This window comes from Conger conger, chromosome 6 (genome assembly GCF_963514075.1).
Source record: "Conger conger chromosome 6, fConCon1.1, whole genome shotgun sequence".
NCBI lineage: Eukaryota > Metazoa > Chordata > Actinopteri > Anguilliformes > Congridae > Conger > Conger conger.
Genome location: NC_083765.1, coordinates 44,622,657 through 44,650,214, shown reverse-complemented (window position 1 = coordinate 44,650,214; position 27,558 = coordinate 44,622,657). Strand labels below are relative to the sequence as shown.

The window sequence follows — 27,558 nt, the reverse complement described above, 5'->3', positions numbered from 1 at the left end:
GCAAGCACGTCTGCAGCTCACCTCAGCTCAAGCCCCAGGACTAAGCTTGCTCTGCGCATGTTGAGTGTGAAACCTTGGAGCTCCAATTTCGAAGGCAAAATAAAACTTTGCTGATGGTATTTGGAAACTCGTTTACTGAGACCCGTGTTATATTACATGTTTCACAAGCAGATTGAGAAAATATCCAGGGCTTGGAACCAGAGGGTGTAAGTGGCATTTAGCAAACTTTACAGGAGAGCCAAAATATATTTTCACCAAACTTTCAACAACTCTATTTTCCCATTTTTAACCATAACATTGGAACCATATGCTTACAAAAAAAACAATTGGTATTAGCTGAACAATATTTTTGCAATCAAATATGAAAAAACTTGCAATTACATATTGCAAGAAAAAAAACGTTTCCTAGCCTGTACATGAGGGGCATATGTGACAAAAAGACTAAAACTAATCTAGTTTTAATTGCCAATTTCAAAATCACTTGCACAATTATAATGAATGAGTAGGGGAAATATAATTCAATAAATATAATATGATTAGGATATAATTAAAATATATCACAACACTCCAAGATGTAATTTTTAAATCTGAAATTGATGTTAACTTAGAAGTTTTATTGTCACATAAAAGTAAATGATTTCATCAATTTATAAAAGCTATACTTATTGATATTCATCTTTGCAGTATTATCAGTTCTTATCAACATAAGTAATTTTATGTAAATCTGTCCAATATATCATCATGTTTCACTTTTTTTTTTTTTCTATTCAGTTTAATTTACCGGGTTGTGTAAGACATTGGGCGGATTCAATTAGAAAATTCTGCATGTGGCTAAGGGATACTCACATCAGTACGTAGAGCAAGCATGCCTTTTTCATTCCAGGAGGCTTTTGTAGATTGAGGTGGGTTTGGCACATTGGGCTTCATCCAAGAACGTGTCTTATCAAAAATTTCACTTACTTTTTTCGTACAAAGGGTTTGCAGGAGTGTGCCATGTTGGATTCAACAAATGCTTCAAACGTCTAACAGAAAACTGTCCTAAATGAAGACATCCGTAATAATTCAGTATGTAGGTTCAGTATGTATGTTTAGTATATAGGTTCAGTATATACGTTCACTATATAGGTTCAGTAGCGGTAGTATCTATAGTTCAGGGGGTGGTCTGTAGTGTAGTGGTTAAGGTACATGACCTGGCCCTTGAGCAAGGCCCTTAACCCTGCATTGCTCCAGGGGAGGATTGTCTCCTGCTTAGTCTAATCAAATGTACGTCCCTCTGGATACGAGCATCTGCCAAATGGCATTAATGTAATGTAATGTATATAGGTTCAGTATATACATTCAGTATATAGGTTCTGTTGGATAGATGGCCAATGGGATTAACAAGAATCAGGGACGTCCAAGTGCCCTGATTGGGTAAAACATTGGCAAGACATAATAATATGGCAGACTATTATTCCCCCTAAATGGTCCGCTTAAATACGTTTCTGAAAACATTTGAGGTGAGAAATAAGTATGATTTTATCGTTCTATGATTTTACTGCTCCATGATTTTATCACTCTATGATTTTACCATTCTGTTATTTTACTGTTCTGTGATTTTATCGCTCTGTGATTTTACTGTTCTGTGATTTTACTGCTCTATGATTTTATGGCTCTGTGATTTTACCGTTCTGTGATTTTATCACTCTCTGAACATACTCACTGAGCACCTCCCTGCATTCAGCGCCAGCCATTTTCCCACCACTACGTAAATCACACCTCTCCCTTCTCCTCTCAGTATCGCCCACACCATTTTCATCCCTTAGCTTTACTCCTTCCGCAAAGCAAAGGGAGTATGCACTGCAAAAAACAAAAGAAGAATTTTTGTCTTTTTTTTTTCTTAAAAATTAAGACACATATTGCTGACAGTTTTACTCATCTTTACCATGCCAATGGGCTATGAAAATCCAAGCAATGTCAAGCAAACAGTAACTTAAAAATGTTCTACCTGAGAAAAGACAATAGAATAAATCTCTCAACACTAAAACACTTGTTTGTTTTTTTTGTTATTGCTGTTATTTTGCGTAGAGGCGTATGAAATACGATTTGTCTGCTGGTCATTTGTCATATTTATTTGTTTGTTCCTTTAAGATAAATTGTTACTGATTACAGATAATAGACTCTCTGATTAGAATCATTGAGTAATTGCGTTGTCGGTTGGCTGATTGCGGGTAATGTTTCCTGTGAGTGATTGGCGGACTGGCGGATGTATCCCACGAGCACCTGTGTGTCTGCCCCCCTCCCACAGGCACCTGAACATGACCCAGGTGTTGCAGCTTGGCGGGGTCAACGAGAACCTGCCCTACATCTACCCTCAGCTGCAGCACAAACACTTCACCGGATGCATCCGCAACCTCGTCGTGGACAGCAAGGTACCCGCCGGAACGATCCGGGTTTTAACGCTCCTGTAACAGAGCCGGAAGAAGCAGCAGGGGTAGCTTTAGGCCTTTGTAGGACCACCACGGTATCTGTGCTGTCAGAACCATACCGTGTTTGCGTTTACCACAGTAAAGCTAGTGTTGAAGACAGTGATTGCCTGAAAAAATACCTGCAAGTTCAAGTTTCACGTTCAACAGGTACAAACTAGGCATGAATGAAACACTCAGAACTACCCGTATGAAAATATATTGTGTGTTCAAACAGCTTACAGTATGTGTTCAAAAACCACATGTGAACACCCCACATGTGGAGTACACATGTGAACCATAAAAAATAATCACACTAATAAGATGAGAGCTTATTCTACCTGTGCTATTTCATATCACATGTTTTGCTGTCACATTATATAACCTTATCATTCACATGTGAAAATGTTAAACCGCTTTGTAAATTGCTAACAGTTTGACGTGATTCGTTTGGAGAGGCTAGCGTCTCTGTGTTCTGTTTGGCGTGTCCTGTGCTTGGGTACTCAGGCTGCAGGAGGCTGGTTCTGTAGCTCAAGGTGTTTGACACTAAAGCCCCCCCCCCCCCCCCCCCTCTCCTCAGTTGGAGCTAATGGCTGGGAGCTGATGTAAAATTCATGCGCCCCCATTGTGCAGCAGGGTTCAGGGGCTGATGGTGCGGGTTTAACACCACGCCTGTCTGCTCAGGCGCAGGTAACCTTCCCTGTCACTTCAGCCGGCTCTGCGTGGCGTGGCGAGGGTGGGGCAAGGGTATTTTTATACTTTGTTATTTTGCGATTATTCCTAATCTGCTACTTTCCACCCGTCTCGTCTCGTTCCCGACTGGAGGCATTTCGCTGCATCTCACTGAAGAATTAAACACCCCGCATACAGCACAGAGTGTGGGGGACTGCTTACACTGCCGGTCCTGCCTCTCTGTAACGGTGGTGTGCGGAGGTGAAGCTGGGCTCTCATCACTTCTGCTGACCCTACAGGAGGGCCTCCAGCCTCACCCCTGAAAGCAAAGGCTGGCACAGCCCGGGAGAACGCCAGTAACCTCTCGCTTCTGAAAAATGCATAACTTCATGTTGCATGCCCGCATCATGTTCAGAGGAATAACACAAATGCGTCTTTGGCTCCGGGCCATGGCCAGAGTAAAACCGCGAGCGCACATCAGTTAATGCACAGCGGTGAAAGGACACTGAGCGGCCAGTTGGATGTGTGCCTGCGCCAGAAACCTTGAATTCAAAAATACATCCTATTAACCGGTTAGCGAGAGCACTCAAACAGTGAAAAATGATGTATGAAAACATATGGTCCAGAGGGATGATTTATAAATGGCACTCGAAATAAAAAAAGGTCTGACGTACACATAAAAACATGATTCAGCCGGGAAAAGTTTTTTTTTGGAAATTAATGAAATAATTTATAAGTTATAAGTTATAATCTAGATATAATGTAGATTTTAGAAAATAACGTAAACTGTAAAGGGCGGTACGGTGGTGCAGTAAACAGCCCTGTAGCCTCAAGGGACCGCGAAGAATGCGCTCATGTCCTTAAGAAATCTTTGGGTCAGGAGCCTCTTAGCTCGCGGCTCCTAGTTTCTCGAAGGAACATTAAGCGAATTGGATGGGTCATCAAATGCACTTTTCAATGAGTGGAGTAAATTTCATAAGCACTCTGTGTACATTATCATCCTGTAAACCAGCAGTTTAGTTCTCATTCTCGCTTTGCTATGTACATGCTAGCTAATGAACGGGGGGCAGACTGGGGATTGAACTGCAGAGTAAATGGTAATCCATCAGGACTATAATGCAGAGCGAGGTTCCTTTGTCCTGCATATCACTGCGTGTCACTGCCTGTCCCACATTCAGAGCTTCGTCATGCCATGAGATTCAAGGTCATCCAAAGACAGTCCTTTCTTTTCTCTGGTTTCCGAGCCACGTGTTCTTCTCCCGCGTGTGCGGTTGGCCGTACTGTGTGCGGGTCCTGTCTTCTTCTTCACAATGGAACTGGGAAGTGTGCAGTTTCCCTGTGCTGGGATGGTGAAGAGGGTCTTACTGTGGGCACTACACTTCTCTTTTGGTGTTTGTTAAAGGAACAGTAACGATACAACACCAAACCGGGCATGGAGAGGGAAGGGGTTAAACCAGTAAATAATAAAATAGACATGGTATTCAATAAACCGTTTTCAAAAGGACTTATTTATGACTGAAATATTTTCAATGGTTAAAAAAAGAAATATTATGTTTTCAATATCACAATTTGGACATTTGGAGTATTAAATAAATCACAGAATAAGAAATAAAGAAATTGCTTTATTTAATCAACAAAGAGCAGCAGTGTACATTTTTAGTATTGGGACAGTGACTGAGTTTTCATTGTCTTGTCTTGTACTGCAGCACGCTGGATTTGAAATAAAACAATTAATTAAAGTTATTAAAGCAAAGACTGGCATTTACATCATATGGTCCATGTAGTAATTACATACATTTTTATATGTACCACCACCTTCTGCGGTTGTTGTACTATGTATTTGTTTGCTGGCAGTCTTCATGTATGTTTAATTACATTTATACATATTCCTCCTACGCTTTACTGCTATTTATATATGCTCCGCAACATCTCTGCTCATTAACTCTCCACCTTCTCCGACCGGCAGCAACTCCTCACATACAAACATCATCTGGGCGGCCTGTAGCGTAGTGGTTAATGTAAATGACTGGGACCCGCAAGGTCGGTGGTTCTAATCCCGGTGCAGCCACAATAAGATCCGCACAGCCATTGGGCCCTTGAGCAAGGCCCTTAACCCTGCATTGCTCCCGGGGAGGATTGTCTCCTGCTTAGTCTAATCAACTGTATGTCGCTCTGGATAACAGCGTCTGCCAAATGCCAATAATGTAATGTAATGTAATCTGCTCATTACCTCTCCACCTTCTCCGACTGCCAGCAACTCCTCACATACAAACAACCTTCTGTAGACAATTGTTGTACACTCCCCTACTGAAAAAAGCAGCTCAACCTGAAACAGCTGGTAGCTGGTGGACCAGTTCAGAGCAGCTCCACGCTCAACATGGTATGAGCTGAGTGGCCAAAGCTAGGTTTTGAAACAGCTGCTAGATGGTCATTCCTCTTTATTAGGTATTCATTACATTAGGTTTGATATGTTGAGAGGTGCTCTTCCACATACTGCTGTTGTAACACATGGTTATTTTTATCCTGTGAGCGTGATCCAGTCTGGCAATTCTCCTCTGACCTTTCTCATTTACAAGGCACTTTTTCCCACAGAACTGCCTCTCTAACTGGGTGTGAATCCCAGGCGATCAGCAGTTTCTGAAATACCCAAACCACCCTGTCTGGCCCCAACAATCAAACAACCACAATCAAAGTCACGTCGATCACATGTCCGATGTTTGGTCTAAACAACAACCTCTTCGCCATTGATGCGTTCATGCATTGAGTTGCTGCCACATGATTGTCTGATTAGACGTTTGCATTAACGAGCTGGGATACAGGTGTGCCTAATAAAGTGCTCACTGGGTTAATTTCTTCCTCCTATCGCCCCCTGCTGTCTGGCATCTAGCAGATCTTGCATCGCTACAAATTTGTTTATATCTTGCTGTACCACAAGCAAATAAGTAATAAAAAAGGGAAATGGTGATGCACACTCCTAAATCTATCCGTAAATAAATATGCATTGTTGTATCTAAAATATACCAAACTCCTATGTGTAGGAGATAAGCGGCTTAACTTTGATGGTGCTGAACAATAGGAGTGGTGTCTCCAGATGAATCCTAATTTAGAAAAGGCTTTTTTTTGTGCAGTCCGCTGTTCACCCAGGAAACGCACCAGTGGCCTACAAAGTTTTCAAAGAATTTACCAAAGCGTCTTGAAAAGTTTATTTGTGCTTGGGAAATGCTTGCTTTTTAATTTCTGCACTTTATTAAAGTACAGCACACAGGGTATGTTTTTCAGTGCATATAACATCTGTGATGTCAGACTCCCTGTTACACGCAGGCAGGTATTATTCTGGGGCAGTGTTGCCTGGAGCAAAATGGAATTAGGTTTAAAAAATTTACAACACTTTTCCAGCGTTTCTTATTGCCGGGATGCGGGCCCAATACTGCGTTCTGCTGTAGTCCATCTCTGTGTCTCCCTCCCCTCTCCCTCTCAGGTGTACAACCTGGGCTCTCCCGCTGACTCAGCGAACAGCTCGCCAGGGTGCGTGATGACAGACGGGAACTGCGTGAACATGGGGTACCCCTCCTGCGGGCCCCGGGGGTGGTGCCACGGCGAGTGGGGCTCCTTCAGCTGCCAGTGCATTCCGGGGTACAGCGGGCACCAGTGCGAGATGGGTACGTGTCCCCTGAAACAGCACGGGACAGCCGGTAGTGTAGTGGCTAAGGTGCGTGACTGAGACCCGCAAGGTTGAAGCCACGATACAATCCCTTGAGCAAGGCCTTCAACCCCACGTTGCTCCGGGGGGAATTGTCCCCTGCTTAGTCTAATCATGTAAGTCACTTCGGATAAAAACATCAGCTAAATAACTGTAATGTAATGTCATGGCAGGGCCCCTTAGGCTGTGGCACTTAGCATTAGCATAGCATTCTGTAGGCGTATTGATAGTGATCAGACATGGGTCAAATATGGAATTGTTTTGGATTTTCAAATACTTTTCTGTGCTCGAATGGTCTTGTCTGGGTTTACAATTTCAGCAAGTATTTCATAGGTTCAAATCAGACCTGGGTCAAATACCTTATCTAATTACTTAGTATTCAAATATGATTTTCTATGATTTACTGAGCTTGTCCGGTCTATTGGAACCTATGACATTCTCTTAAAAAGTGCAAACCCTGCCATTTGGTCCTCTCGGTTGGCTCAATTGCACCAGGCAAGATCAATGGAGCACTGAAAAGTAATTGACCCAGGTCTGATGTAGAGACTGTGGCACTGGCATGCTGTAGGCGTACTGATAGCAGCGATCAGCTGTGATGCATATCTGCTCTTGGCCAAAACCTTTATGTGCACTCTGGTACTGCACTCGCTGTAAGAGCATACCCTAATGCCTAACAGCAAATGTAATGTGAATGTTGTAAAAAGAAAAAGACTTCAAGGGTTGCACTAAAATAAATGCAATGCCACAAACAGATTTTTTATCCTGCGGCATTGACCACTGCTACAGAACTTTTCATCAATAGACCGACCCTGAAATGTGTACATGAAGGCCGCCTGGCATAATAAGCACACCACAACCTACAAGGTGCATATCTGCATATTATTATTATTATTAATATTCATATGAGATATTTACAAATCTACTGTAAACTCAGTCTTGATAACAATGTTTGCACCTACAATAACAAAGTAATCTGCAGGAGATAGCATAACGAGGGGCATAAATGTAAATTAGCAAATAATTAAACACAGATATAAGGATGTATTTTTTTGCACAGAGTGGTCACTTAGCTTGCCAGGTCATGTAATGGAGTGAGAAAATCTGGGGGTATTCAAGGCCAGGCTTGATACGGTTTTAGTTTTTACATAAACTAAGCATTAGGGACACTATAGTGGGAGGAAAATGGTGAGCATTGTTGGACCGAATGGCCTGTACTCAGCATTCTCTTATAGTATGTTATGTTAGGTCCTTTCCATGCGGTTTGAGACTTCTGCTTGGCTACAAGCACTTATCAAGCATATTGTTTATAATATAAAAATATTTGTAAAAAATCTTGTTGAACTGGAATGTAATAATTGCTGTGTCCAAGTTGACTGAATGAGAACGATCAGTTCTTAAGGCTGCTGCTGTACCTCCTGTTTTTCTGAGCTAGGTGTCGGATGTTAATCTTGCTCTTCGCCACCAACAGAGGTTCCGGAATATTCCTTTGACGGCCGGAGCCACGTCCACTTCCAGCTGGCGTTCCCGCTGTCCGCCCGCGGGACCAAGGTTCAGGTTCTGGTCCGGACCAGGAAGTCCAGCGGTACCCTGGTCAGCTTGCTGTCCAAGGAGCAGAACGAGTACCTGCGGCTAGAGGTGAGCTGGCTGTCCCTTCAGCTGTCACTGCAGCCTCGGGCTGCGCGATATAGCTATCGCGGTACATCGAATATGTTAGCACAATAAGAACCATCTCTGGCAGGTGGCGGTAGGTTTTTTTCCTTCTATTCATCTTTCATACGGTAACTCCAATCTCCAACTTTCAGTGAAATGCTTCCGGGGGGGAAGAAAACATCACTTGTATGTTGTTACCTTGAAAAGCACATTGCCTACGTTTTGGCTTTTTATCCTTGTAGTCATGTTTTTTATCTGCCACATGGAAACAGCGTGGCCCTGTTGCTGTCGTATCAACATTGAAAATATACGAGTGACGTTTTTTTCCCAGAAACATTTCACTCGCACACACCCAATTTTGGCTGAGTAGATTGGAGCTGTGCTACCACATCAAGTGTGATTAAGAAATCTAACCCCGCATTCCAGAGCTAGTTGTTACTGCGCTTGCAAAAATTGTAATACCACGATGGACCAGGCCTACTGGGGCCTTCTCCATTCAGGCCTGTTCATAGTCAGGCGATGTTCTGTTTGGTCATGCCCACTGGCAGTGATCACTTTTGATGGTCGGTTGCAACTTTTTATTTATAGGAGAGCAACGGATGATTTGTCGTCATCGCTGTCATCGATGTGCCCTTCGCCGAAACATAAATTGTACTGAACTTTGACCCCGTTGCTGGCTCAGTTGTCATGACAACATTAGTACAGAAAGTTCTTCTCTCCTGTAATTGTCTTCGGCGAAGTGTCGTCCACTGGCTTCCCTTTATCGCACTCACAAATTACTCCGCTTCGGAGATGCAGTCTTATCGTTCACGTGTTTACACTTATTATGAGCGACAGCGCTCAAAGTCAAAAGTCGACCGATAATGGGATGTTTCCGACAATGTAGCAATATCCATCAATCATACATCACCTGTAACTGTACACTGGCCTTTTCTCTGATAACCTTACACTCCTGTCGTGTAGTGGCAGCTCCACTGCAGTCAAATCCCTTACACAGTATAAATGGCATATACTGATGATATATTTAAATTAAATATATAATTATGATTTCACAACACATCACAATATATTGTAAACATTGAAGTTATTGCCAGTTTCAGATATTGCAATACTGTGCAATACTGCGTGCAAATATACATATTTATCATTATATACATTTTTTAAAAGCCTATATATTTACAGTACATTGCAGCATATTCTGTTTTGGTGAGAATTCTTTGCGACAGCGGTGCTGGGTTTCTGCAGGAGTGTAAGCGGGGTTGACCTTGCTGGAGACGGAATTCATTCGGGACAGCTTCCTCGCTGCATGATATGTTGGGATTGCGCGTTGCCGCCCGTGTTTCTTTCCCCGGTTCGGGAGAAGAGATTATATTTATTAATGAGGGAGAGAGGCGGCCTGCGAGAGCCTGTTAGCGGCTCAAACGGAGGGCTGCAGGAGACGCCGGCGCGGTTAGCGGCTCTTGCATTGTGGGGGCCTGCCTGCCTTGCCACACGTCGTCTTCTTCTGCAGCTAAAAAAAGAATCTCCTTTCTGCTCTTTCTGACAGCGAAGCCAGCTTTGTCTGCCGTTTTAGAGTCTGCCATTTTGTTTGGAGACCGAATCAATCCACCGGTGCCCTCAGAAATACTGCCAGCACGCCCGCATTGTCGAGACGGGTATTCAAATTAACGGAATAAGCAGCATTTCCGCCCAACTCTTACACTCCGCTCTTTGGAGAGCAGACGAAAGCTGCCACTGCCTCTGCCAGGAGATTCTTCAGAGCTGTTATTTCAGAGACCTGCTCAGGTCAGCCCTCTCCCCTCCTCTCCCCCCCGAAACAACAACAACACACCCTTCTGTGCCGGCCAGGAGGCCCTTTGATCCCCATTTTGATATCTATAAATGAGGTCGGTGTGGCAGCCAAAGCTTCGCTGCCCGGTTTCTCTCTGCTCTGCCTTTGTGCTGAATAACTGATAGTCGTTGGCTGGGGCTGGATCCTTTTCTGCGGGCCGTGAGAATGCCGCCTCGCGCCACAATATTTATGAATCAAACGCGGTTGTTATCGTCTCCGCCGCTCGCAGGTGGGGTGCGGGGGCGTCGTTGTGGCCCCTCTGTGGCACGCTGCCTTTTGTTCGCGGTTATTGGGCTTGTTTATTTTCTCCCGCAATGTTTCCTCTGTTTCTGTCTGCTCCTCGCGTGGGCAGAGGGGGGAGTTTTCCGAGCGATGCGGCATGATTTGTCGCTTATTTAACCGATCCGAGTCAAGGGGGGGGGGGGGGCGTGGGTGGGTGTTGCTGTCTGTTCTGCACTATGCCACCCACAATGCATTGGGGTGTTTGATCATGTGACCCTCACCAGACCCACTATTCAAAGAGCCAATGGGAGCCATGGGCACAGCCCGGGGTGTGAATGGACAGAAACAGATGGAGACAGAGCAAGAGAGAGAGGGAGACAGAAAGAGAGAAAAAGAGAGATAAATATAGAGGAAGGGATGGTAAACAAGAACCAGTGACAGATGGATGTGCAGAGAGAGAGATGCAAAATTCAGAGAGAGAGAAAGGAATTATAATTTTTATACTAATTATAGTTATTGTGATTGAAATGGTTTTTGAATATAAACTATGTGCTTTGGCAATACAAATGTGTTGTGTCTTGTAACAATGATGTAATAATTGATTGTATAATAACTGACTGAACTGAATGATAATGTAATAACATGTTGCTCTGTGCCAATGAAAATGTAATAAAGATCAATAATGTCATAAATCAACCAATAATGTCATAACTTGGCAAATTTTTACATTAGTTATTACATTACCTGGTGGGTAAATAAAGGCAATGATGAAATGCAGTAATATTGACCAATAATGTAATAACGACTCACTCAGCAACCAGTATTATATCCAGACTTGAATTGCTCCCTACACCCCAGTAAGACCACTCGTCTGCCAGCTCTGGTGGCCTTCTGGTTCCCTCATTACGAGCACCAGGCGGTCGAGCTGCACGTTCACCCCTGTTTTCCATTCTGGTTCCTCAGTGGTGGAATGACAGCTACTACTGAATCCCTCCCCATATTTCAACACAGACTGAAAACACACCTTTTCATACTGTACCTTAGTCCTCCCTCCTGATTTCCCCCCTCAATATCCCTCTAAAACATACCCTATAAATACTACAATACCCTATAACAAAATTATTATGACTATTGTTTTTGGTTATAACTGCTCTACGTGAGTGTGATATGTGGGCACCCCCCAAAAAGCCTTTTGCAATGAATATCTTGATGAACAGAAGCAAACCTGACCTCTAAATGTGGGCACCCCCCAAAAAGCCTTTTGCAATGAATATCTTGATGAACAGAAGCAAACCTGACCTCTAAACGGTACACAGTTAAACAGCTTGCATACGCTTCCTGTAGCCAGCTAAGAGTCTTTCAGTTCTCGCTTTTGGAATTTTTCCCCATTCTTCCTGGCAGAACACCTCTAGCTCAGAAATATTATTCGGTCTCCTTGCATGTTTAAGATTTTCCATCAGTAAGGCCAGTATCAGTAATATTCAAGTCTGGGGACTGTGGTGCCAATTCCAAAACCTTCATCTGTCTTTCCTGGAGGTACTTAATGGTTGATTTTGAGGTATGCCTTGGATCATTGTCTTGCTGGAATACCCAACCTCTCTTCAACTTGGACTGACCTTCGAACATTCGCCTCAAGAGTTTCTTGATATTTGGTGGAATCCATTCTTCCTTCCACTCGCACAATATTTCCTGTGCCCTCAGCTGCCACATATTCTCAAAGCATAATGGATCCACCTCCTTACTTAACAGTGGCCAAGGTGTTCTTTCTACAAAGGCTTCACCCTTTTTTCTCCAAATGATACCTTCTTTGGTGGTGGCCAAGAATTCAGTCTTGGTTTCATCAGTCCAAAGCACATTGTTCCAAAAGGCTTCAGGCTTCTCATTGATTTCTTTTGCATACTTCAGACACTTCATTTTCTGTTGAGGTCATAGGAAAGGCTTCTTTCTGGCAACTCTGCCATGTATCTTTACATTTTACCCTCCTGATAATGTAATAAATGACCAATAAAGTCGGCTAATCATTGAAGTTATTGAACAAATGACAGCAGTGGCCCTTTGTATTACATTATCAGTTATTCCCTCATTATTTGTGAAATTCCTATGTATAGACAGAGAGAGAGAGAGAGAGAGAGAGAGAGAGGAAAGGAAAGAGGAAAAGTGAGGGAGAGATGGAAAGAGATGAACAATGAACAGACAGGGAGAAAAGGAGAGAGAGCGAAACAGCAGATCTCTCTGCACCCCTTTGCAATACCGTTCCAGCAGAGGGGCTTCTGGGAAGGCTGGGGGGGGTGATAGCTAGTGGCGGGAAGCAGCCTAAACCACACAGTGGAACCTCACTGTGCCTTTTATCTCCAGTTGGGGGGAAACAGGGTACTATTGAAAAAGCTTTTACACAAAGAAACTGCCACTAAATGCCACATATGATTAATATTTCATATTAACTTCGCGAAAAAAACAAACTGGCGAAGAGAAAGAGCTCCCCGGGAATGTTTGGATACACACCGATCAGAACAGCATGAAAACCACCTGCTTAAACCAGTTTTTTCATTATTAAAAGTGCTTAAACTATATAAACTTGTCTATAAACACTTCATATTTCCTTTTATGATATGTACTTATATAAGCAGATAATCATAAGTGAATTGCATTTGTAGAACCTGCACAGCTAGACCAATGAGGGAATAGCTGGAGGTGAAGGGACGACGTGTTCTTTCCTGGCTGTTTAGAAGTGAATGAAAAATTTTTAATTATCAAACTCCGCACACGAACAGAGCACAATTATGTTTAGGAATATACTGGGTCTGTTGCCACAGGTCGGATATGGATTGACCTGCCCCATATCCCGCTTACAACTGGCCTGAAACAGATCAGTAAAATTCCTAATATTCTCCGTTCGTAAACGGGGCCGTATTGAAAGCTTAGTGGTTACTCTCGTTCCACTCGTTTATCTGACTCCATTTAAGATATATAATTTAGAAATTTGGTTTTGGAATTTACGCGAACCTCGGGAGTGATTACACTCGACTCGTACCTGCGCCACTATTACTCAATATATGTTCTCGCGATTTAATATTATTGCTGAATATCTCAGTTTGGTGTAGAACTCAGAGGCTGAGGGTCCAGTCAACACAATACATGCAACACAGTCACGATAGTTGTGAGCCCAGGTCGGCGTAGCATTAACTGGGCTCCTTAGAGATAATTTGACAGGAACCAGCGCCGTAACGCCCAGGGGTTCCCTTCACGTCAAACCACAAGAGCCGTGCATAGCCGACCCTTTACGTTGGCAGAAACTTGCTGGCCTCACAGCTTAGAACTATCACCTGTACCAAGGGACTGCCGATCGGTCAGTCCTTGGTCCCCATTGTCCCCCTCAATATTCAGTTGTAATTTAGGCTGAAAAGGTACAAGATGAATTAGAGTCATGGAGATCACGCAAGTTACAAACAAAATAATTTATTTCCAGACGGGTAGGCAGTTAGCGTAGAATAAAACAGTCAATTACGAAAAGACAAATTGAAGATAAAAAGAATAGAGTGACATAGTCTTACCCAGCCTGCTTTCGCTACACACATATACAAAGTATGCACAGTGTGGGAAGTCGAATACGATCTTCCACTGCTACACATACATACATACATACATACACAAGACATGTTGTGTGGGAAGTCGAATACAATCTTCCCAGATTGGTCTGTCTCCCTTGCTTTTATGCCAAATCATACGTTTGAAACCAGGCGGCAGTGCCATAAATCAACCTGGAGGGGTGGTCAAATCTGGAATTTAGACCCCCACTGTTGGGGGTTGTTGAGTAGGGAAAATGAGATGATTACCAGGAGAGGACGTGTAGGTTTTCCCTTGGGATACTGAAACTATAGTTTATTCAATTCCATTTGGTATGAAATGTATCTCATCCGATTCCTTGATTTTATCAGATCACATCCATACCAAACAGATTACCCTTATGTTCTATTATGTTGCAGTTATCATGAAACTTCCCTCCTGATTATCCATTTTACATGCAATTCCTGTTACCATTAATGCAATAATACAAGGATCACATGGGCAATGTTTTCAAGGTGTTACCGGGTCTATTTACTATCTTAATAGCAGTTTTGAATATTTAATCTAGGAGAACAGTCACCGGTGTAATGGCAGCAGTGCCCAAATGAGGGCACTGTGGCATTGTCCGGAGTCTTCCCCCTTGGAAGTGACCAGGTATGGGGTCACACCGAGGTCACCAATGTTCGGGAGGATTCTTTTCCCATGACCCAACTGGCCTTGGACCACTCATACATCTTAACTCCCCAACAGGTAGTCTAAACAACATTGAAACCCCAGCTCTCAGGCCCCTCACAAATGGCAGCCCTTCCTGACCTTAACCACTATGCTACAGGCCGCCCCATCATATCTATGAATGCTGTAGTTGGGAGTTTTCATGATAACTGCATTATGCTGTAAATATGTCTTTGTGCCTCTCATGGTAATATACCTTTTGGATAAACCTGATTTGGGTGAATGAAAGGAAAGGAGACATCCCAGACTGTTTGGTTTCTTCTCCTTATCTCCGAAATCCAGGCCTTAGTTCTTGACCCTAAAAGTGAGTCACCCATCTATAATTTACAGCCAGGCCCACCAGACAGGGGGCTAAAACACATGGCTTCTACAGAGACAGCTTTTGCCCAGTTTCCCTGAATGGTTATGATATCAATGGTAGACTGTTACAAAAACTAGACCATTACACCAGTCGCACTGAACCAATCAGAATAACACCAAACATCACTATATTCTGACCTGGGATTATCATGAAACATCTTTATACCATCTCCAATATTCCTGTTCTGGAATGTGAGAAAAGGGGGCCCCCAGGGCCCAAGAAGGCGCCTCTAAGAATCCTTCTCTAGCTCTCCCCCACAGGCATGTGTGCCAACGGTGGGGGCTAACAATGTATGCTCCAGGAGGGGGAAGTCAGCAAGCTGACCATCGCATGAGACCAAATGTTACTTATGACTGGCTTACACATTAAAAACTAAAAATTTGTAATTCAAAATGGAAATCTTATCAGCTCACCGGGGGGGGGGGGGGCATTGTTTTGTTATTTAAATAGCTTGATACTTACTGGTGTTCATAATCATGTCTATCTTAACAGGTGCTGCACCTGTAGACTACCCGCCATATCTAAAAATGCATGGGATCTGTTCCCATGTTTAAGGTTGTAGCTGAGTGGTGTAGGTTGACTCACTCGCCCAGGAATTCTGAACCGGGTCACACCGCACGCTGCTCAGGTGATGTCATCAGCAGCTATTGTGGCGGCTTCATTAGCATATTCCGCTAACTCGAGCTAACTTGCGCCCCGCACACATTTAATTGTGTTAATTTCATTTTGCACCCTGAGCACTTTGTTCGTCAGGCTTTTCTTATAATAAACATAGTAATTTAATGTCTAGGGTTGGGGGAAGAGAGACATTATTACAGAAAGTGTTGAGAAAAAGCTAACGCATTTTTTAGATCAAGTTATTTTTCAGTATTCCATAGATGAAATGCTTTTAACAGTGAAGTTGTGTATCTTGCTTGATAAAGTAGCTTCTGCTAAGATAAAAAGGGTCTCTTGATAAAGCAACACCTTGGAAAAATCAAAGAATTTGTGACCTTTAGTGCTCCTATAGGAAAGCTGAAAAAGTATGGAGTAAAGCTCCATAGTATTCTGAAGCCCAAAATGGCACCTGTAATGAAGCTGTGCATATGAGAGATGGGCCCACTTTTCAAAGATCATTGCTGAGCATTAGAATTACAATGTTATTTTCAGATTGTATTCCTTGCTCATAGAAACTCATAGCTCCACCCTCCTGGGTGTAATCTACCCCCCCGTTCCCCTGTGTGTGTCTCTGCCTTCTCTCTTCCAGCAGTTTGGTCCATAACTCGGGGTCCTTGAGCGTTAATGCTAACGCTAACGGTGAGAAAGTTTGGGCTGTCAGCTACTGCTGGGCTTCATGAGCTGAGTCAGAGCAGCTCGTTGTCTTTATTTACAGTCCCCCACTGAGAGAGAGAGAGCGCGAGAGAGAGGGAGAGGGGGAGAGGGAGAGAGACTTTGACTTTTGATGTTCCTTTATTGAAATACACAACCTTCCAAAAGGCCTTAAAACCTATCCCCAGCCCCTATTTACAACAAGTCAACCAAAACATAATTCAATCTCTCCTCCATTTACAGCACAAACAGCCTCCCCAATACACCAGATTCTCTCAAACTTTGCCACATCATGCATCATTTTAAAATACTCATACTCCATCCTAAGGCGTGCAGAGACATAACCCTTAAAAACTTTCAGTACATCCGTAGACCCAGCACCCCGCAGCATATTTCTGCGTGAGACCCATGTAGCAAGTTTTGCCTGTCCATATATATAGAGAGGGGGATAGAGAGATAAATAGAGTGAGAGAAAGAGAGGGAGGGAGGGAGAGAGAGGGATAGAGAGAGAGAAAGAGAGGAAGGGAGAGAGAGAAGGGGATAGAGAGAGAAAGAGAGGGAGGGAGGGAGAGAGAGAAAGAGAGAGAGGGGGAGAGAGAGAAAGAGAGGGAGAGAGAGAGGGAGGAATAGAGAGAGAGAGAAAGAGAGAGAGAGAAAGAGAGGGAGGGAGAGAGAGGGAGAGAGAGAGTATTACTTTAGCCTGCTGGAGGAGGAGTGTGGTAGGGAGGCTTGATGTCTCAATGACTGAGCGGATGGAGAGGAAGTTGAAAGGAGTTGCTGAATAAATTAAAGCCCTGTTGAATTACCCTGCCTCCGATGGCGCCAATTAGATGGTGCGCATGTTTAATTCTCTCTGAGTGGCGGGCACTCCTCTGAATTCTGGGCCTGAAACTGGTCTCCATGACGATCCACCACACTCCTGCCGTGTCTCTCTCTCTCATTCAGGAATTCAAGTCCGCTCAATTCAAATGCTATTTGGCATGATACGGCATTTCAAAAATACATATTGCCAAAGCGTAGTGATTACAATGATTAATCATAGTAGCAATCCAAAAAACAAGCAACAATAATGGCATCAATGATAACAGAAGTATAACATTTATTAACTATTCAATATTAGTCTCTCAATTCAATTCAAAATGCTTTATTGGTGTTCATTGGTATTTCAGTATATGTGTTGCCAAAGCTTTTCAAAAGCACATTAAAATGTACATAAACTACAATGCAATGCATGAATGAAAAACAAATGAGCATAACAAATTCAGCAAATGCATAAAATAATAATTATTAGATGAAAAATAATAATCACGAAAGCAAAAGACAATTTTCCATAACAATTTATGATCAATCTCTCTCTCCCTCTCTCTCTCTCTCCTTTTCTTCATCCCTCCCCCTCTCTCTCCCTCCCAAATTTCGAATTCAAATGGATTTATTGGCATGTGCCAAAGCACATACAATGTACATAAATATAGTACACAATAAATAACATGCAATATACGATAAACGACACAATACTAAATGATAGTGTTAAATAACCCTCCCTCTCTCTCCCCCTCTCAAATTCAAATACTGTATTGGTACGACTTATGACAAAATATATATATTGCCAAAGTGTAACATAACAACAATAAATCATAGTAACAATACACAAAAAAGCATACATGCCACTAATATAGTTTTATGTGGGTGTGGTTGACAGTTTTTGCTCATCCTCTCTCTCTCACTCTCTCTCTCTCCCGCTCTCTCTCTCTCCCTCTCTCACTCTCACTCTTTTCCTCTCTCTCTCTCTCTCAGTTGGCGCAGGGGCTCCTGACGGTGTTCTATAACCTTGGTGACGGTGACTACAGCCTGACCCTGCCCTCTCATCGCCTGGACGATGGCGAGTGGCAGCAGGTGTCCCTGGATCGGCAGGACAACGAGGTCACGCTGAGGGTCAACGGCGGGGGCGGGCGGCGGGAGGTCACCGCGGCGCCCGGGCAGAGCCGAGAGTTCGTCATCGACCCCGCCGTGGTGATCCTGGGAAACTCACTGCCGTCCAGTCGCAACAAGAGCTTCCAGGGTACAGTTCTTTATAACACTGAAGCTTTTATCCAGAGTGACTTACAGTTGATTAGACTAAGCAGGGTACAATCCCCCCCTGGAGCAATGTGGGGTTAAGGGCCTTGCGCAAGGGCCCAACAGCTGTGCGGGTCTTATCATGGCTACACTGGGGCTTGAACCACCAACTTTCCGGGTCCCAGTTAAGCACCTTAGCCACAAGGCAACAGACTGCCCATGCCTCAGGCATTGCATCATGGGAAATGGAAAGAAAGCGAGAGATTGAGAGAGATTGAGAGCGATAGGGAGAAAGAGAGAGGAGAGAGAGACATTTTTCATTTCATTGTTTACACTAAAAACATACATTCCCACTTATTTTATCTGAATCAGAATTTCTCATTGTAATTATAGTAGTGTTAATTATTGTCCATTTGTACTTGTACTGTTATACATACAGTATGTATGTTTCATGTTTGCTTTGCCAATATTTACGATGTGTATTTCCTGCCAATGAAGTACATTGAATTTAATTTAATTGAGAGACAGAGAGACAGTTAGAGAGAGGAGGTGAGGGAGCGATAGAGAGAAGAGAGAGAGAGAGAGAGGTGTGAGGGAATGTCTGTGAGTGGGCGTCGGAGGGATTACCAGGAGAATTGACCGCTAAAATGAAATGCTCAGTTCCCAATGCAAACCCCTCTTTAATGTCAAAGCACAGTGTTGTGACGCGTTATGAATTATTGAATGGAATGATTAATTAATAGGTCCCAGGAAGGCGGGTGTTGTGGGTAAGATGTATTATGGCCCTGGGGAAGATTGGCATGCGGTGCAGAAAACAAATAAAGGGATACAGCGCTGATTCCCTCCCGTGTGAATCTACACATGAGCATCGCTCCACCCCTGAGAGAGAGACACAGAGAGAGAGAGAAATTATGATTAGAGGATGAGCAAAAACTGTCAAGTCACCCATGTAACACAGGGACGCCTGAGGCTGGCACATGCATGGAGTGTGTTTATTAAATACTGTGTGTGGGGGGAGTGTTTGTGTGTGTGTGTGGTCTCGAATATGTGTGTGTTTGTCTGTGTATGTGTGTTTGTGCTTGTGAGTGCGTGTGTGTTTGTATTTGTGTGTGCACCTGTGTATGCGTATGTGCGTGTGTTTGTGCTTGTGTATATGTATGTGTGTATATTTGTGTGGATGCATGTATGTGTACGTCTGTTTGTTGTATGTGCGAATGTGTGTATTTATGAGTGTGTTTGTTGTGTGTCTGCACGTGTGTGTATGTGTATGTGTATGTGTGTGTGGTCTTGAGTGTGTGTGTGTGTGTTTGTTCTGTGTGTATGTGTGTGGTCCTGATTTGTGTGTGTGTATGTGTGTGTGATCCTGAATATGTGTGTGTGTGTGTGTGTATGTGTGTGTGATCCTGAATGTGTGTGTGTGTGTATGTGTGTGTGGTCCTGATGTGTGTGTGTGTATGTGCGTGTATGTGTGTGTGTGTGTGTGTGTGGTCCTGATGTGTGTGTGTGTGTATGTGTGTGTGGTCCTGATGTGTGTGTGTGTGTGTATGTGTGTGTGGTCCTGATGTGTGTGTGTATGTGCATTTGTTCTGTGTGTATGTGTGTGTGAGTGTGTGGTCCTGACGTGTATTTGTGTGTGTGTGTGTGGTCCTGAATGTGTGTGTATGTGTGTGTGGTCCTGACGTGTGTGTGTGTGTGTGTGTGTGTGTGGTCCTGATGTGTGTGTGTGTGTATGTGTGTGTGGTCCTGATGTGTGTGGGCGTGTGTGTATGTGTGTGTGATCCTGAATGTGTGTGTGTGTGTGTGTATGTGTGTCTGGTCCTGATGTGTGTGTGTGTGTGTGTGTGTATGTGTGTGTGGTCCTGATGTGTGTGGGTGTGTGTGTATGTGTGTGTGATCCTGAATGTGTGTGTGTGTGTGTATGCGTGTGTGGTCCTGATGTGTGTGTGTATGTGTGTGTGGTCCTGATGTGTGTTTGTGTGTGTGTGTGTATGTTTGTGTGGTCCTGAATGTGTATGTGTATGTGTGTGTGGTCCTGAATGTGTGTGTGTGTGTGTGTGTGTGGTCCTGATGTGTACACGTTACCCTGTGAACACCTCCACATGCTCTAACACCCCCTCCCCCTGCAGGCTGCATGCAGGACCTGCGACTGAATGGACGCTACGTGTCGTTGGACAGCCAGGCCAGAGAGGGCGCCACCCTGGTCAGCAGCCGCGGCGTGTCGGTGGGCTGCTCCTCCGACTCCTGCAGGAGGAACCGCTGCAGCCCCCCCTTCACCTGCGTGGACCTGTGGAGGGTCCACGAGTGCAGGTGAGCCCCAGGGCCGTGAGCGGGGGTCCTAATCCAAACCACTAAAAGCAGTGGCTGTGAGTCATTCCCTGTGAGGTGAGCTGTTCTGTCTCCGTGAAACCAGGGCGGTGAGATCTAGAAATGTTTCACATTCCCGCCCCAACATTCACTGTGTGCCAAACCTTCAGCGCTGCGCAAACTGCTCGTTTAGCATCGCTAAAACGGCATTTCCTGGAATAGCTTTATAGCCTCTTTATAGCAGCACGGAAAGGTGGAATATTGGTGCTAAATTATTCGAACACCAGGAGAGTATGTCATCAGGGGAAGACAGCAGGACACAGTCAGCAGGGCACCTGACTCTCCAGCTCCGTAAACACACCGTCTGTCCCCCAATGCAGCTGAGAGACGGGCTCCCTGTGCAGCTGTCTGTCATCTGCCCCCTCACACTGCAAACACCGAATGATAACCGGTATCTTAGTCTCATATTCAGACTTATATCACCAATGGAATTGGCAGGGCGATATTATCACTGGAGGTAAGAGCGGTCGTCTGGCAGTCAGAGAGTTGCTGGTCCAGTCCCATCTGGGCTTGTCGAAGTGTCCCTGAGCAAGACACCTAACCCCCAAATTGGTCCCGACAAGCTGATTGATACCTTGCCACAAGCCAGAATACAATATCATCACAAGCCCAAATAAAATAACACCACAAGCCCAAATACAATAACACTATGGGCCCAAATACAATAACACCACAAGCCCAAATACAATAACACCACAAGCCCAAATACAATAACACTATGGGCCCAAATACAATAACACCACAAGCCCAAATACAATAACACCACAAGCCCAAATACAATAACACTATGGGCCCAAATACAATAACACCACAAGCCCAAATACAATAACACTATGGGCCCAAATACAATAACACCACAAGCCCAAATACAGTAACACTATGGGCCCAAATACAATAACACCACAAGCCCAAATACAATAACACCACAAGCCCAAATACAATAACACTATGGGCCCAAATACAATAACACCACAAGCCCAAATACAATAACACTATGGGCCCAAATACAATAACACCACAAGCCCAAATACAATAACACCACAAGCCCAAATACAATAACGCACTTTACGCACTATATAACTGCAGACCATTTACTTAAAATATAAGGTTTTATTACAAGACTAACATGCTTGTTAACAGTAACTTTGTGCAACTATCTGTAGCCCTCTCTGCTTTCCCCTTTAAACATCAGGGCACACTGTCTGCTCTTATTTAAGTAAACAAAACAAAGCATCACCCATACAGGCCGTTAATTGGTCCTCTACTCATTTTGAATGGTCTGCGTTTTTCATTACATTACAGGCATTTAGCTCATGCTCTTACAGGCATTCAGCAGACAATTCTCGATAAAAGTATTGTCTTAACAAGTGTTTTAGTCTTGTAATGAGATTATTTTTTTCTTAGATACTGTGCACATTAAGGCAAGCTAAATACATCAGGGGGAATACCTAATGGGCAATCTAAGCAGTTGGAGATTCAGTGCACTGTACAAAATGGCCTCCGCTTTTGCTCCCCCTGGCCCAGTGGGCAAAAGTTTTGGGTAAAGACTCCACCCACTGACGCTTCTCTCACACAGGTGCCCGGCGGGTCACATGGTCCAGGAGAACGGCACGGGGCGTTTCTGCGTGCACACGCCGTGCGCGGGCCGGCCCTGTCACCGGGGGACCTGCGCGTCGCACTCGCCCGCCAACTTCACCTGCCACTGCCCCCAGGGCTACCGGGGTCGCCGCTGCGAAGTCACGCTCGCCATCTACCGCGACGAAGTGGGGCTCAGCTTCAGCTCGCTGTTCGCCATCTGCATCTGCTTCCTGGCCCTCCTAGGTATCTATGGCAACGGCGTTTCCACGCTCCTTCAGTGACCCCCCTCCCTTCCTTTTTTTCCTTTTCTTTTACCGCCACCTCTGTCCTTCCCCCCTCCCACACCACCCCTCCACTCACGCTGGGCTGGCTGCGGTTATTATTCCTCTGCTTCGGTCTTCTTACTCATGCTCTCTGACTTATTCTTATTTTATTCTGGTTGTTCTTCCTGAATACCAAGGTTTTTACCGGCCGTGTGGGGCCTGCGCTAATCCGGCTAGCGCACTGACGGCTTTACAGTCGGCGCTCTCTTGTTTTTTGCACTCAGTGTGTAAAGAGATGAAAGGTAAAAGTTTCATGATGGTCTGGCAGTCCAGTCTGGTATTGTGTTTGTACATCGTGAAGGTTTGAACCCTTTAAAAGTGTACATCAACTTTCCAAGTAGCATGCCACGGTTGGCAGCTAGAATACCCCGAATACTAAAACAATTATGCATAAGGGAAATTATAACCTATACAGCATACACTTGGTTAATTATAGCAGTGTGGCAGGGAGGGAAAGGTGTAGCTGGCAGAGGTGAGTTTTAAGTCTGCGCTTGAAAGTGGTCAGAGACTTGACGCTGTTCTGACGTTATTCCACCACCATGGAATGGTATATGGTGTACATGACCCAAAAGCGCAGACCGTTTGACCCAATGAATACTATTCCTGTAAATGCAGACAAGCCCTATTCCTGGAGATCTACTGTGCTGAAGGTTTTTCATTTCAAACATAAATTGGCACACCTCATTCAACAGCTAGAGTGTTAATTGAGCTGCTAATTAGTTGAATTAGGTGCCAATTTAGGGTTGAAATGAAAACCTTAATGATGGTAGATCTCCAGGAAGAGAGCTCAGCAGCCCTGAGTTAAAACAGTGCTCTGTTAGCAGCCAGGGAAAGGGTTAGGGTGACGCTGCACTGAGGTGAAGGGACCAGCCGCTTTTCAAACTTCTGTTGGCTTTCCACCTCAGCGATTCGAAACAAGCCAAAAGTACTAGTGCTTCATATATTTATTCATCACGTTCTGATTACAAGCTTGTTTATCCAGAGTGACCAGTGCTTTTTAAGTGCTAATTACCCAATTTGTTGGTGCACAGTTTACAGTTCACTGGCACCCGCTGGAACCGAGATCAATCTGGCCGAGTTGCCGGTGGAATTTTAATGAGTCGTACCTTCTTCCATCCTGGGCCAGCAAAATAGAAATGGTTGAAGGTCATATTTTTTGTCGGCCTTTTAAAAATGTATTATAAATATTTATGGAAACACTGTACTTGAATAAGTAGTTTAGTACTCTTAAAACTAATATGTGCCTTTTCTCTTTTTCATCTGTCTTCTTGACCACGAGTGGCAGTGACATTATGTGACCAACTAAAATTTGATATAAAGTATACAAGCAAAAAAAAATATGAATATAAATTGAATAATATCATTTTATGTAGAAAAATACTAGACAAAGAAATATATGGTCAAGCTGTTCATAAGATTAAAATTTCCAGCAGTATTTTCCATCAGTATTTGTACCAGGTGAAAACTAGTAAAATGTTGAAGCTTGTTTTTCATCAGCCTTCAAAAGGGGCCATGGTGTTTGACGTTTCCTTATTGACCCGGGCTAATGGAAACCTCAATGCCGCACCGCGCCCCTTTGTCTGGGGCTCTGTGGGTCGACCGTTACTCTGCCTCACCCAAACACCCCTCCCTGGATGAAACAAGTGGTGAAGGAGTAGATCTCTGGAATTATTAAAGACCTGTTGCCGGTCCCTTCACCCCGGTCTCGACATCACCAGCGGAAAGGAATTACTAATTTAGCCGCATCCTGCCGGAAGGTTCCACACAACTCCACCTCCTGAATCTGACAGTTACTCCTCTTCTCGGAGAGACCCGCTTCCTCAGAGGTGGTCCTATCAAGCAGGGGTTGTCAGTGTGTGTAATACCCTACAGCAGTAGTTCCCAAATAATTTCAACCTGTGAATCACTGGCAATTCTGATTTTCAGAGTCTTCGGGAGCATCTTACTTTTTAAGGTCACTTCATTATGACTAACCGTAATCTTTAATGGGCACCGGCGGCCATCTTGCTTGGGACCAGCACCGACAGGTCGGGTCTTTTGGGGATAGAGGGGCTACACAAGAGGCTCAGAGCTGGAGATGTTAAATAAAGTTACTTAGTTTAGGACTGAGGATGAACATTGTGCCACCAGTTAAGTGGGTCTTCGGGGAAACAGAGGCTATATCGAATAATTTAATGGAAGCATATCCCAACCCTCCCCCACCCCACCCCGAAACACAGCCGAGACTCGTTAAAGAAATGCCAAGAGAACACTTTCTCTGTGTCTGCGCAGTCCGGACGAGGTGCGGAATATAAGAACTTCAAACGAAAGCTAGACGAACTGCGGTTTAGGCGATAAAGTCGACATTCCCAAATTACTTGCACCTTGCAGAAGGAGTGCTTTTCCAATATAGCCGGGATGTCAGTGGGAAGGCTGGGCGGGTTTAATATAGCCATGACTGAGGGTCTGCTAGAAGGTGCAGATTGAATACAGTTGATTTAGCCATCATGAGTCTTCCTGGGTTGGGGACTTGGGGGAGGGATGGGGAATTGGATTATTATGACCTGAAATTGGGGGCAAGGGGGCAGGTGTTATCATAACCGGTTTCCCCTGCACTGAACGACAGGTTACATAAGCAGGTTCCCCTGCCAGAACGCCTGTGGCAAACATCAGAGAAACTATATGTGGCACTTGCTACGACACACGGAGGCTCAGACGCTATTTGGGCTTGTGGTGTTATTGTATTTGGGCTTGTGGTGTTATTGTATTTGGGCCCATAGTGTTATTGTATTTGGGCTTGTGGTGTTATTGTATTTGGGCTTGTGGTGTTATTGTATTTGGGCTTGTGGTGTTATTGTATTTGGGCCCATAGTGTTATTGTATTTGGGCTTGTGGTGTTATTGTATTTGGGCTTGTGGTGTTATTGTATTTGGGCTTGTGGTGTTATTGTATTTGGGCTTGTGGTGTTATTGTGTTTGGGCTTGTGGTGTTATTGTGTTTGGGCTTGTGGTGTTATTGTATTTGGGCTTGTGGTGTTATTGTATTTGGGCTTGTGGTGTTATTGTATTTGGGCCCATAGTGTTATTGTATTTGGGCTTGTGGTGTTATTGTATTTGGACCCATAGTGTTATTGTATTTGGGCTTGTGGTGTTATTGTATTTAGGCTTGTGGTGTTATTGTATTCGCTATTATTATTATTATTATTATTATTATTATTATTATTATTATTATAAATAGATGCATCAGATTATTATCGTTGTTATTGTTAGTATTATTATCATAATCATAATAAATTTTTCGTATTATAATTATAATTATTATTATTATTGTTATTATTGTTCATATTATTAAACTTCCAGCCTCCACATAGTAGATTGTTGTTCTGGGCTCTCTTGGCTGAGCCGCTGGCTGTGTGCGTTAGCAGTAGAACCCGTGTCTTCTTAACCGACCCTCGTAATTCCACTCTTCACCTCTCCACAGCAGGCTCTGCCCGTAAGCGCTGTCAATAAATATTTATGCGTCTGCAACGGACTGCGGACCACAATCGTTATTTCCCAACCCGCGAGAATTAAAATGTAATATAATACCTTCTTGCCAGTAATTAGGAGACACGGGTGCCTGCGATTTTTATTAAAACTCGATAATACAAGAATGAGCTGTATTGTCATTAATTCTTTTTTTTTTTTCTTCCTTATTGTACTTCTGTAAATTATTGGGGTGTTTTTTTTCATTTAATTCCAGTTCTGTTTTTTTGTGTATCATAATTCAGATGTGTTCATATTGTATGGGTTGTACTGCAACACACACACATAACTAGCTGACTAGATAGCATGCTAGCATATCATACTAAAACTTTCCATGAACAAAACTGCAAATAGCTATCCACTTAGTTAGCTGCAATTGGCTCGCTGGATCTCTGTACACTATAAGGGAGGCTGCTTAAGATTTCAGTGGTTACTGTATCACAGGGGGGTGGGCGGTGGGGAGGTCGCCATTGCCCTCACGGATGTGGGGGGTGGGGGTTTAGAGTGGGGCAGTAGCTGTGATTGTGGAACAGAGGGGCTGTGGGGCGGTGTTTCATTAAGAAAGAGACGCGCACTCACCCGGTCGATACTGCGGTTCTCTCTCGGGCCCCGTCCAGTGACAGGCTGTGTTGCGGGGACCGGTGCTGTCGAAACAGAACGGGGGAAGTTGCGGCTAAGCGTGTCACTGTTAAATCTGACAGCTGAAGTTCTCCTTTGCCGTTTGGTTGTGGTGATTAATGCTGCATACAGAGTAGGTGGCGTCGAACGCTGAGGATACACGCTATGGGACTGTTTGTTTTTCAGATTATTGCTTGGGGTTTAATCCGCAGTGTTTTAGCCGTCAAATAAAATTGACTGGCTCTCTTACTCATCAGTCAAGAGCCTTGATCAGGAAAGGACTCCTCGACAGAATTGGACCCTGCGCCAACTGAGGGTTATAGATCTGCTGCTTCACACGGGGAGGAAGGCTACGAGCGTGGATTGATGTCTCTGGAAAAGGCAAGCTCATTGGCTGGTATAAATGTGCTTCCACACGGGTCATGTTTCAGAGTGTGGGTTGGGGAGACGGGTTGGGGGGGACGGGGGGACGGGGGAGGTAGCCTCCCCTTCTGTTATCTGTCTGGAGCCTGTGTCCTCAGAGCCTGGGTCACTGTGGACAGTTTTCAGTGCATCTTAATGATTCCACACTGCTCTTTTACACTCCTTTTCCACACTAAGTTTCTACACTCCTCTTCTCTAAAACCCTTTGAA

The 27,558-nt window shown here is 44.1% G+C and overlaps 1 protein-coding gene across 1 annotated transcript in view; it reads left to right on the top strand.

The window, feature by feature from the left end:
- Window positions 1-27,558, top strand: part of LOC133131148 (neural-cadherin-like) — a 205,514-nt gene that overhangs the window by 168,364 nt on the left and 9,592 nt on the right. Inside the window, exons 26-31 of the mRNA XM_061246326.1 lie at window positions 2,288-2,411; window positions 6,595-6,775; window positions 8,285-8,451; window positions 18,279-18,543; window positions 20,666-20,846; window positions 22,480-22,724. Of these exons, the coding sequence (XP_061102310.1) occupies window positions 2,288-2,411; window positions 6,595-6,775; window positions 8,285-8,451; window positions 18,279-18,543; window positions 20,666-20,846; window positions 22,480-22,724 (1,163 nt within the window). The remainder of the gene's footprint in view (window positions 1-2,287; window positions 2,412-6,594; window positions 6,776-8,284; window positions 8,452-18,278; window positions 18,544-20,665; window positions 20,847-22,479; window positions 22,725-27,558) is intronic.